This window comes from Antrostomus carolinensis, unplaced genomic scaffold (genome assembly GCF_000700745.2).
Source record: "Antrostomus carolinensis isolate BGI_N321 unplaced genomic scaffold, ASM70074v2 scaffold13046, whole genome shotgun sequence".
In the NCBI taxonomy this organism is placed as follows: Eukaryota; Metazoa; Chordata; class Aves; order Caprimulgiformes; family Caprimulgidae; genus Antrostomus; species Antrostomus carolinensis.
Window position 1 is genome coordinate 28785 of NW_010323989.1, and position 12243 is coordinate 41027.

Consider the following 12243-nt stretch of genomic DNA (forward strand, 5'->3'; position numbering starts at 1 on the left):
GCCCTTCCTGGATATCTAGCTCATTTTTCTTTAATACAAGTACTCAGTTTAAAATGCAAATTGAAACATACCTGACGAGACTCATCATCTGGAAAGTCATCATCACACAGCCAAGCTCCCAAATCTGTCCTCTGAAATTCTGCTGCCACCAATGCATAAAATTCCAAGGTAGGACCCAGGCCTGTTCCTTCCTCCCCTAAAAACTCGACCTAGAAAAACATAAGGAACGTTAATAATAAAAGAAAATCCCAGTGAAATGTTGAGTGTTGGTTATGGAACAGGATATTCAATATCCCGGCCAGTACATCAGAAATAGCTACCTAACCTTGCTCTGCTAGGCAGATATGCTTTACCTCTAGAACAGACTTCCTGTCTGCATGAATCTGCATGACATTTTCTGCCCATTCCATCAAGGATTCACCTCGCGGGACTTTCACTCTTTCATGTTTGAGGCGCCCAACTCTGAATTCTCCTGGATCGTCACGTCGCACTGTGCTGGTGGTCCTTGTCCGTTCAACAGTCGCTTCACGTCTGTTTTGTAGCCACACAATTGCCCTGGAACAAAACAAAAACCAGTTGTTTAAAACACTGATGTCTACCAGTATGAAAACTTGAAAGCAGCCACTAAGAAAAGTTACCTTGCTAAGTAGTAATTACTTCCATCTAATTTTTTTTAAAGTTATACACCAAAGTATTTCTCAGAAATACCCAAAATGCCCAAATATGGGCTGCTTCACATTTTATGGGTTTAGCAAACTAAGTAACTTTTCATGGCTATGAAGGGTCAGACATAACTTGATGTAATAGATATCACCAGTGAAAATATACAATTCTTGATCTGAATTACTACAGTTTTTGTATTGCAGTGGGATGAGCAGAGGGCAGGATTTACTGTAGTACTTTTTAATCACAGATGCTCAAAACTGTTTATAGACACTTATTACAACCTCCACATATACCACAAGGCAGCTCTACATCACCCCACTGACACTGAACAAGTTTTACAGCAAGATTTACACACTTACCAGAGAAACACAGAACCAAAGCTGAAGTGGCATCATACACACCCAGACCCGTATCAGTGACTCTCTAATAGCAGAACTTACACCAAGTCAAAGTTCGAAATTCTGGTGTGTATTGTCACTGAGGCAGCAATAAACTGTCTACCAAGCTACCATCTGTTGGTTGTTCTGCAAGTATGGTCAAGTGCCATGACACACACAGCACGCACACCCATGTGTGCATACACACAGAGTTCATATACAGAGTAATGAGTTTTATAAAATTTTCCAGTATCTTAAGAGCTTAAGAAAGCTCTTTACTTACCAAGTAAATACCATGCAATAGTTCCTGAAGGATATCTTTAAAAAAGTTTATCTAAAACATTACTTTTTTTTTCAAAACAAAACCCCAAACAAAACCAAAAACACCCATGGTCCAGTTTTCTGGACCATTTTACTCGTAGAAGTTCAATTTTTCCATATTAAGAAGATTTAAATTGATGTTTTAAAAGACAATACCCTTTCTCCTCTTCTTTCTTTGTACATGCCTCATTCTTCACTCTTCATGAGGCATTTCTACAGCATATTAGAAACAACAGTACAAGTATCTACACTTTTCTTCCTCTTTGGAAAAACAAAGGGAAAAAACAGCCAAGAAAACCCACAAAAACAAATTCTTCCTTCTCATTACATAAGAGTAAGCTGGCAAAAAGGTTTACACTGACCACACACTCTCAAAGTAATGACTGCTGCAATCAAAACATTAAGGATTCACAGGTAATGAAGCACTTCTGAGGGTATGCTTAATGTTTTAGTGTCTGGTTTTGTTCCAGTTTCATTATGCAGGTAATACTAACTTTCTAAATATTGTTTATTTGTTAGAGTTTGTCTATTTTGTTAAGACATTAGTTAATTAAAAATAAATGAACCAAAACAATCAATCACCAAACCACTGTAGGAAATAGAGATATGTGCTTTAGTGGATGTTTTCAACAAACATTTAATTCATATTTATTTTCAGAATTTTAAAAATTTTTATTCTTACTCCTTTATGCAATGAACTGCAACCCAGTCAAATTACTGCCTGACATGATAATCTACCTAGAGGTACACAAGCAAGTCTTCAGCTAAAACTGAAAAATGACATTTCTTCAAAGTAATTCTTTCAAAGAGAAGGTAGCCTACTCATCATAAACCTCTAACACAAAAAACAAGAAGTGTTTCGAGTGTCCAAAAGGATTTCTTAAGTTTTCCATCTTCTTCCCTTTTTTCTACTATCTAAAATGCTTTACATTTGGCAGGCAAGATCTGTCTTGCTAGGATAAGGTCCTTATGTGAATTAGCAATTTTTAAAAAATTATTATACAAAATATATATATTTTTTTTTAATTTAATGTTTTACCTTGATGCTCCAAATGCTGTGCATGTGAAGTACAACTGTCTTGTTTCAAATGGAATTAAGAAAGGACACTTGCTTGTTAGCTGCTCACACCAGTCTGGCAAAGCTCCACTTGCTAGTGCCAAGGGTTCCTGCAGTTTAATGGAAGTTAAAAAAAAAAAAAAAAAAAAAAAGAGATAAGAAAGAAAGAAAAGAAAGTGTTTCTAATGTCAGACTCAGGTTGTTCCAACAAGTTTGTAACTAAGTCCATAGACACCCAGTACACCCAAGTACGGAGTTTTCACCTGTGCTTGAGCAAGTTTCTTCCTCCTCAGAAACTGCAACCCCCCCCCTTCCTTTTAAATGCTATGAATGAGAAGTTCACTCAGTTTCTAGGACTTAAGAGTGGACACAGGGTGCTTTGGCACAAACCCACTAAAAGCTGTGGTAAATCTCTCGGATATGTACTACTCAAAGCACTGTGGTGAGATCCGAGTATACAATTACCCGGAGAGAATTACTTCTGAGTTTTGCCCCAAAGTGATAGATACTACTCCTCAATACCAAAAAACACAAAAGAAACTTGGTGGTAGTAAAGATGATCCCCACTGAAATATTACCACAGTCTCTTCTAAAAATACAAGTATAATAAAAAAAGACTGCAGAAACTATTACTACGAAGATATTCACAGTGCCTTAACAGCCTTTAAAAGAACATGAAAAACTGACCATTTTTTAAAATAAGTAATTAGGGCAACTTATCTGCAATTATAAAACCCTCAAAAAGCACACAAGAGCTGAGCAAGTCAAGAATCTTCATCCTCTTTAAATCTCTGTTAATGTAGTTCTACTGAAGAACTACATCCTAAAGTTTTGTTTTTAACGCATCTAACTGATCTAGTACCAAAAATCCGTTTTCTAAATGCTATTTTTAAAAGCTTTATGTGGAATGTAAAAACAATAAAACATTTGTGAACCCTACCACAATCAATTGCCCTTGTTAGAATATCATCAGGCAGACATGCTTACACTACATGGTAACACTGGTGTTTGGTGCAGGAAAAAAAATATTCTTCATAATCAAAAAATACAATTCTATGACAACTTTTTTCTTGGTGTGTTTTTATTCAGCCTTGCCTGTTCCTAGACAACTGACTCATCCAAAATAAAAGGAAGCAAACATATGAAACAATTCAAAAGCGAAAATGACAAAAAAGCTAACAATGTCAAAGAACAGGGTCTTAATACCCATATTACATATATAAATTGTGCACAATACATTAATGTAATACCTCAATCTGCTGCAGAATCTTTGTAGTAATTTTTTTGCTTGTGAATTCATCTGGTGGAAAGTTAAACTGAGGATGCTCATCTCCTTCTGAAAATATCAAGAGAAAATTTTTCCTTTATTTTATTTTCATAAAACATTTAAGAAGCTCTGCTAGATAACAAACTTACCTTCTTGAGAAGTTCGTGCTGTGTAAGGGTCGCTGGCAACTATATACAAAATGCGAAGTAACTGCAGGACATCTTCTACTCCACAGGAGTTCTGCCCACTGCCAGCTTTGGCCTGAGGTTGTTCCTTTGCCAAACTAAGGATATCAGAATTTTGAAGAGTAGAAATGGCCCCTTGACTTAATCCAGATTTCGATCCGTGTTCACAAAAATCCTGTAAAAAAAAAAAAATAGTTAAGAATGAAAGCTGTGTGTGTTACTGTCTTTAGGACTGTGCACTCCAAGTTAAGGATTTGAAAAATCAGAATGTGTTTACTGTGTTTAACCTCAACATTTAGTTAAATTGTGGGTCATCAAAATCGTGATTTAAACACCTTTTAACACAACCATATTTAATAAAAGACATAAAAAAGCAGCAAAAACTAAACTTGATATTGGCATGTGAACATTCAATTTTCCCATCCACATCATACCCCTCCTCCACAAGGATCTTTAAAGCTGCAAAACAAAGCACACAGCCATTCACAATAAGAAGAAGTTTGGATGCAGACATATACCTTGTATGCAGCTATGAGCTGGGAACAATTCCTGTTTTTCCTAATACTTTTATTAGTGCCGGTTAATTTCCAGTGCCGCAGGAAAGCTGAGTCTGCATTCTTCTGCAGGTAGGTTATCAAGTCATTCTTTGGTAATTCGTCAGTGCCAAGGTACTGCTCCACATGCTCTACTGACCAGCAACCCTACAACAGGAACCACCAAATGTTGGTTTTTCCTGATTGTAAAGTCTTTAAGATCTCACGTGCATTACATTTTGTCTTTTTTAAAGGAGCATGCATTTACAAATATATTCACTCATATCCTTCAAGTAATTGAAAACTGTTAGTTTTTTAATGTAGCATTTCAAAAACTGCAGTATTTCTTTTGCTTTTGTTTAAATAGCCATAAACACATACATGAAGGCACAGAAGTCTTACCATTTTTCCACTTTCTTTCTCTTTATCAGAATCCTTCATTTCTCTGTACATGATTCTAGATATCAAAACAATGAGTTAATATTTCATAATCACAGCACATCCTCTAAATTCTGAAGTTATGCATTGACTTATTAGACAACAATGAAATTTAAATAAAATGATGTAAACCAATAATAGCAGCTGCTCTTTGTTGCACAGAACATCTGGGATACCCTGATGCAGCAATGTTCTTAAACTCATATTTAATTTTCATGATGTTGATATTTGTCTTGCAAAGTATTTAATTTATGTTTCCTTAAGTGAGGTTTTGAGTAATCAAACAACCTTCACTGTGCAAATTTCCCAAACCAGCTTTAGGTTCTTCACTACACATGCACCAGCTCTTTGAAATTCTGAAGTTCCAGGCTAGTTTGCTATGTATGAACTTAAGAGACAAGCACGTTGACAACTATTTCTCATGCTTTCTAACTAGAAAATAGGGTTTTTTACAGCACAAAATTTGACACAAGGCAACTCAAAAAACAAGGGCAACACATAAGCACTGCTGAAATCTGAAATACAAGATAAAAACCTCTGCAATCACCTTACTGCAGTTCCTGTTTCCGTATAGGCTAGTTTTCGAGTATGACAGAAGTTATATTGGTGTAGTAAATGGAAAATATACACAATCATGTAGTCTTACAAGTTCTGTCTATTACTATGAAGCAAGTAAGGTCATATTAGGGTAGAGAGAATAGCTGAGGTTGGAAGGGACCTCTGGAGTCCTGGAGTCCCAGTCTATTACTTTTGCTCAAGTGTTATGTTTAAATGGGATTTCCTGTATTTCAATTTCAGCCATTTTCTTCTTGTCCTGTTTTGTAGTCACAGCACTCGCTTTAAAACCAGTAAGAACACCCTGACATACATGCAAGAAAAGCTAATTCCAGCACTGCTTCCTACAGAGAAGGGAGAAAAACTTAACGTTTTTTCACACCCATTTCCTAACCATTCACAGTGTTCTTCACACAGAATAACAAACTTTTGAGCTTACGTGTATGTTGGCTCCCAAATACGTCTAAGTTTGTCAGACTTCACGCTGCCGTTACAGGAAAGCTGTAACAATTTCTGTACATAGTAAAATATGGTAGATCGGAAGTTCGTTAAGGGCAGTTCTACTTCTCGAGTTGTTCCAAGACCTGAAACTTTCAAGGTAAGTGCTAAACGTGGTGAAGGCATGCACTCAACCTCTTCCAAGAGTTCTGAATGCGGCGTACCTGCATGTGAAAAATCATTTGAGAAGCCATCAATACAATATATGTAACACATGACAAGTTGGCTTAAACATTAATAAAGTGGCCCAATAAAGTGGCTCAATAAGGAAGTGAGAAGACTTCCTGCACACACGCCAAAGAGATGATACTGACTTGTAACTATGAACTATCCTAAGGGCTGTAACTGCAACAGTTCTCTATACGAGTAAAGCTAACAGGAATTTTTGAAACCCCTATTGATCCTTACGTCTTGATAACATCCCCTTTAATATTACCAGTGCACATGCATTCTTCTTTTCATACACAGTATCCTCCTGTTGCATTAACTCGTTTCAGTTCATCAAAAGCAACAATGGCTGGTTTCCACACGAGCTAAACCTTTCTGTAACACTGACTACAGCCACATTGCTAAGCAAGAATGAACTAAGGAGCCAGATCAGGTGCCATGCTGCTGGTCATACAGACTGCTCAGTTACTGTATTAGCTCTCCCCCTGCCCCTGCTTTGGACTGTTTCAACAAGTCCTCTCCAACCAAAACTATTCTGGGTAGCTCAACACACAGATTATTCCCTGCAGCTGGAACCAAACATAGCAAGAGATTTATCATTAACCCAAGTTACGTTCATGAGTATGCTTATTTTACACAGCATTTAATTTACTTTTCCCTCAATAATATTTGCACCTGCAGAGGCAAGTGAAACTCTTACTCCAACAGGGAGAAGCCACACAGCCACAAAAGCGCGTTGTACTGGTTAATAGTGGTAAGATCCCCAGAGCCCAATGGGCCCTTAACAGTGAGTCTATCCTAAAGCCAGATCAAGTATCACAAATGTCTTGTCACCACCATACCCGGTGGAGGGATTTCTAGGTCAGTCGTCTGTTGAACATTCGTACGACCAGGTCTTGGGTCAAAAGCAGGAACTAGAGCAGAAAACTGTCGTTTCAATACATAATCATCATCCCATGTCCTTCTACGGCCTCCTTTGGTTTCATACTCCTCTTCTTCCTAAAAAAAAAAAAAGTATTTTTTTTTAGGTTCTGCTCCAAAGAATCATTTGATCAAAAATTTAATAGTTACGGAATAGAGCAGTCATGTAAACTAAAACTGACACAAAAGATAGCAAAGCTGGCATGTAACAGTATTAGTTCCATTTCAGCGGAGAAGCAGGAATCAAGAGAATTATTAAAACCACAGACACACAGAAATCAGCATAAATGGGCTAACTTTACAACAGGTGTTATTGACTATTTCTGCAAAGAATGAAACTCCGTGAAGCACCAGAACACAGCAAAATATAGAGTATCATAGACCAGCAAACTTGGTGCAGATATTTTCTGTATTCCACAAACTTTAGAATACCAAAGACTCAAATAAATCAACAGTGTCAAAATAAACACATTAACTTTTCTAAAACCAACAAATATTTTTTTTTAAAGTGTATCTATACATATTGATATATAATGCATACACATTTTATCCAGAGATTAAATCAAATACCAAAATACTGGAACTATTATGGTGGAAAGAAATCTAATTTTCAATAAGTCTTAGCAACTACTAATTGTTTATACCTTTTCTACAACAAGTTTTTTTCTACAACAAGTTCTGTTCGACTCCTCATTGAGAAGAATTACATAGTATATCAGAGGGAACAAGACTGGAGCCCAAGAAAGGAATATTTTCTTTTTCAGATGTAATTCTTGCTGTGTGATCTTAAGCAAAGACCAATTTAGCTACTTTTGCATTTTCTCCATGAACAACAATAGTAACCCTATTTAATAATTTCTGAGAAGTGATCAACAATCTACAAATTAAGGTTGTTGTTTGCATTGTAGAACCGTTTAAGTAGGACTGCCTTTTCCATTCCTAACTCTGTATCTTTGTGCTGAAGGAAAAATAACAAAATATTTAGTAATGTACTTGAGTTTCTATTAAAAGCATAATCACAGTAGGCTAAAGTGCTAAACACTTTGGTTCAAATGACTAAAAGTTGTGGATATTAATGACGAGGAATTTTCTATAATTCTGTAAAACAGCATTTACATTTATGTAATAAACATTAAACTATCATTAGTGAAGTCTTATATTTTTCTTCTTAGACCTTGCAATATCCATTCTGATCACTTCAATGTCAGTTGAAGACTAACATCCATTATACCACTAAAGAACCACCAGATGAAGAACCAGAACTCACAATGATGTAGGCGAGACCCACATGGACTAACCTGCTGGCTTTTGTCTTTTTTGGGGGCTTTTTGTCAGTTTTTTGTTTGGTTGGTTGTTGTTTTTTAAGACCTATGTCCTTAAGTTACTACACTTCGCTTCACAAAGATGGCCTACAGTTAAACACATCCCAGAACTGCATTATTACAACATTCAGCAGCCTATCCGCAAAGTTACACCATTTAATCAGCCACTGGACTAGTGATCCACCATCTCTGCTCTCTGTCAACTTGTTCCCAGGCTGTTTTGAGGGTGTTAATTCTGACCTATAAAATCCCAGGGTGTGCTGGTGTTCAGAAACACGTTTCTCTGGGATAAACATTGAAGGTGGTACAATCAAAAACGTACACAAAGGGAACTGCCCTGTTAGCTGTCCTATCTAATGAGGTCTTGCAATTTCATCACATCCATTTGAATCCATGAGAAAACAGTTATTTTAATACTCAAAATATATGCAAGAATGGGGAAAAGGGACAATGAACTGTCTTCATAAAGTAGTACTCAGTTTGAAGCTCCTGAAAAGTATAACATGATTTTATCTTTGGCATTTCATTTAGAGTTTTAATGGACAGGTACTCCAAATTAGTAGTCCTAAATCTAAAGATATTTGTTTTAATTAATAGAAAGATTATAGCTAGGACCCCATGTTGGAAAAAAGCAAAAAACCAAAACCCACCACTGCAGATTTTTAATGCATTTGTTAGTCAACTAAGATACCATCTATGCTAACTATACTGTACCAGGACTTCCTCATATTCTTGATCTTCTTGGTTATCATCTTCATTTTCATCATCTTCTTCATCTGGTTCAGGTAGATCTTCATCATCATCTAACTCCGCCAACAGAGTACTAGCTCGGCAGCTATCAAGAAAATCTATAATATATATATATATATTTTTACACACAGAACAAAATATAATAACTTTTAAAGCAAAATTTTGAAAATAAAGAACGAGAGCATAGAGAACAGTGGAAAAACAAATCTCACTTAAACATGGAAAAGAGAGAACCAAAACATTGCTTATGGCATAATAAGAATAAAAGCTGTAATAAAAGCATACACCTGACAAAGTCCAGGGTTCTAGTCAATAGCATAAAAAGAAGCACTTAACTGCATCAAGGGACAGGTTTCTCATTTGCTTATATAAAAGATTTTATAATTACACTTATTTTAAATTACAAAAGATTGCAAAAACATGGTACAGAAATGTATACTGTCTAATTCCATGTTTAATTTTAAAAACAGGTTAGTGATGTAAATTCCCCTAAGAATGTGTGTCTTCGACCTCAAATTACAATGTAAAGGACTTCTAAAATAAACATTTAAAAGAGTGATATTTTTAAAGATTCAATTGTTAATTCATTTCTGTAACAAGAAGCTGAAACAGATATAAAGTTCAATTTCACTCACCTAGTACTAAGACTTAAAACCCAGCCCCCCAAAACTAGAAAAGACATTCACAGCAATCCAAGGTAGACTGGGATGAATCTCTCAATTTTTACATTTTTCTATACATATAGAAACTACATATACCACCCAAACACCCTGTGAATTGTTGCCAACGCCCCAGCAGAAACTTTAAGGCAACTCTAAGGTAACTCTTTTTGCCCAGTTCTTTATGGTATATTTTAAGACTTGCCACAAGAACAAAATATCAAATGAGACTTAAAAATTAAAATAATAATGGGAGATGGCACATGCAGATACCTTAATCGACTGCCTCCAAGTAGCTCAATTCCAACAGCCATTGAAATTACCAGATATTTTTCAAGCAATTTCAATAGGCTATAGGACAGGTAAAATAGAACACAATCTTAATCCAATCAAATTTTAAATAAATCAAATAGCTCTTCTTTCAAGAGCATCTCACTACTACAAACTTTATATTACAAAATGTTTTCCCACACCTAGCCTAGTTTTTTCTTGACTTCATTTCCTCAACTTAATTCCTGGATATTATCAACCCAATCAACTACAATGTCCTTTCACAGTATTCATATCCTGCAAATAACTTCTGTTCTGAAGTCCATTTCTAGTGTATATGTACTTGTTCCTCAAATAATATAATTCCATTCACCGAGTCAATTTCATTTCTGTGTTCTTTCCAATTATTTTGCAATTACTATCATGATACTGAGATACCTGGAACCTCACATACTATTTTAAGTGTATAAAGTGCCTAATGGCAGATGCTTTTCAATCACGGAGTAATACAAGACACCTCACACTGAGCATGCAGCATGACTATACAACACAATGAGAAATAACATTTTTATTTTAATTAAGGGTTCATATGTAAACTACTAATTAGGTATTAACTCATTTGATTAAGGAAAAGATTAAATGCCTCAATAAACTATAACATAAATAATAATAACGTGGGATAGAAACTGCTGAAAACAGACTTGAAAGCATAAGGCAATACTACTACATTAACATTATTTTACTTACTGCCTTACAGAACTAGTAACATATGCACAACTCAGCTTCCAAATACTTTCCAGTAAATAAACTATTACATAAGAAAAATCATAACAATGGGGAAAAAAGGAAAAATCATTAATGGGAAGTCTGCTTATGTTCATTTAAAAATGAAACTTACCATATAAAGAATATTCTGCCTCCTGACCTGTATCGCTCTCACTAGATGTTGATGTTAGGCTAGTAGTTAGAGTATTACTAAGCGACTGACCAACAGATAAAACTGTAGTTGCTGTAGCTACATTGCTGCTGCTAGTAACACTGGATGTAGACATGGTCACTGTTGATGTGGTACCAGTTGTAGTCAGATTAGGAAAACTTTGGGCACCCATAAGAGGAGAAGCTATAGATAAAGATATGGTAAGATAAAATAAATGATTTGATGACTTGAAGAGTACAAGTTACATGCATGAGCCTTGTGTTGAAAAATATATTTGGGGTTGAAAACTTAACAGATATAACGTGTAATTTTACAATAAAGAATAACAGACTAAAGGGGAAGGGTTTCCCAGTGCAAAAGTGCACCCTACAACGCAGATGCTCACTTCTGAGCATATTCCCTTACATACATTTAAAACAAATAATTTTATTTAATATATCCCCAAATCCCACTGTAAATCTGAAATGACTTAATTTCATTTTCAACATACGAAAAGTATATCTGAAATCTGTTATTCCAATACTGTGTCTGTCTTTAAGCCTAAAATGTAATTTAAACTCTAAAAAGCAATATAATCAAAATTACACAGGGAAAACAGCTTAACAATAAATGAATTGAGAACAGAACAAGACAATCGTGAAACCCGTTATTTTTGTGCATTTTTCTAAATTTCTGAAAGCAGCTCTGCCTTGTCATCTTTCACATAACCATGAGCACGTATGTTCATGGTGGGCAACAAGCCTGAACTGGCAGCGCTGTGAAACACGTGACTTGGTACCTTACTTAGGTTGGATGACTTATATAAATAATTTTCAGAATTAGCAAGCAACAACTAACAAATTACCTTACTGCACATTCAAATAAAACACAGTAAATGCATTTTAGTTAAGCACTGAAACAAGACTGAATTCACTGTAAACTCAATGGAAAGAGTTTCAGGTAGTGCACGTAACTGAGTGTCAGTTACACCCACGTGCAACTACACATGCACATCCTGATCTTCAGAACGTTTTCTCACATGCTTATCTTCAAACACAGGAGCTTAATCACATGTTTGCATGTGCAAATTTGAGGGGTCACCTATTCTTAAATTTAATTTTTTTTTCCTGTCTACCTTTTCTAAAATGTATAAAATGCAAGTTTTGCAGTTTTAAAGTAAAAGTTTTCATTATTGCAGCTTATGTAAACTAAGGCACTGCCTTCTTAAAAAAAAATAAAAAAATCTAAATTCTGAATTTCAGACTATTATTATCAAGGTTTGCAAAAGTTACTACCCTTGAAGAAGGATACAATAAAACAAAGATTCTTCCCCTAAGTGC

The 12243-nt window shown here is 35.4% G+C and overlaps 1 protein-coding gene across 1 annotated transcript in view; it reads right to left on the minus strand.

Moving 5' to 3' along the window:
- Positions 1-12243, minus strand: part of HECTD1 (HECT domain E3 ubiquitin protein ligase 1) — a gene marked incomplete at its 5' end in the record, with an annotated part of 43635 nt that overhangs the window by 5175 nt on the left and 26217 nt on the right. The window contains 11 exons of the mRNA XM_029085650.1: positions 72-209; positions 354-555; positions 2404-2531; positions 3672-3757; positions 3838-4048; positions 4392-4574; positions 4809-4863; positions 5839-6061; positions 6908-7064; positions 9023-9156; positions 10886-11107. Of these exons, the coding sequence (XP_028941483.1) occupies positions 72-209; positions 354-555; positions 2404-2531; positions 3672-3757; positions 3838-4048; positions 4392-4574; positions 4809-4863; positions 5839-6061; positions 6908-7064; positions 9023-9156; positions 10886-11107 (1739 nt within the window). The remainder of the gene's footprint in view (positions 1-71; positions 210-353; positions 556-2403; positions 2532-3671; positions 3758-3837; positions 4049-4391; positions 4575-4808; positions 4864-5838; positions 6062-6907; positions 7065-9022; positions 9157-10885; positions 11108-12243) is intronic.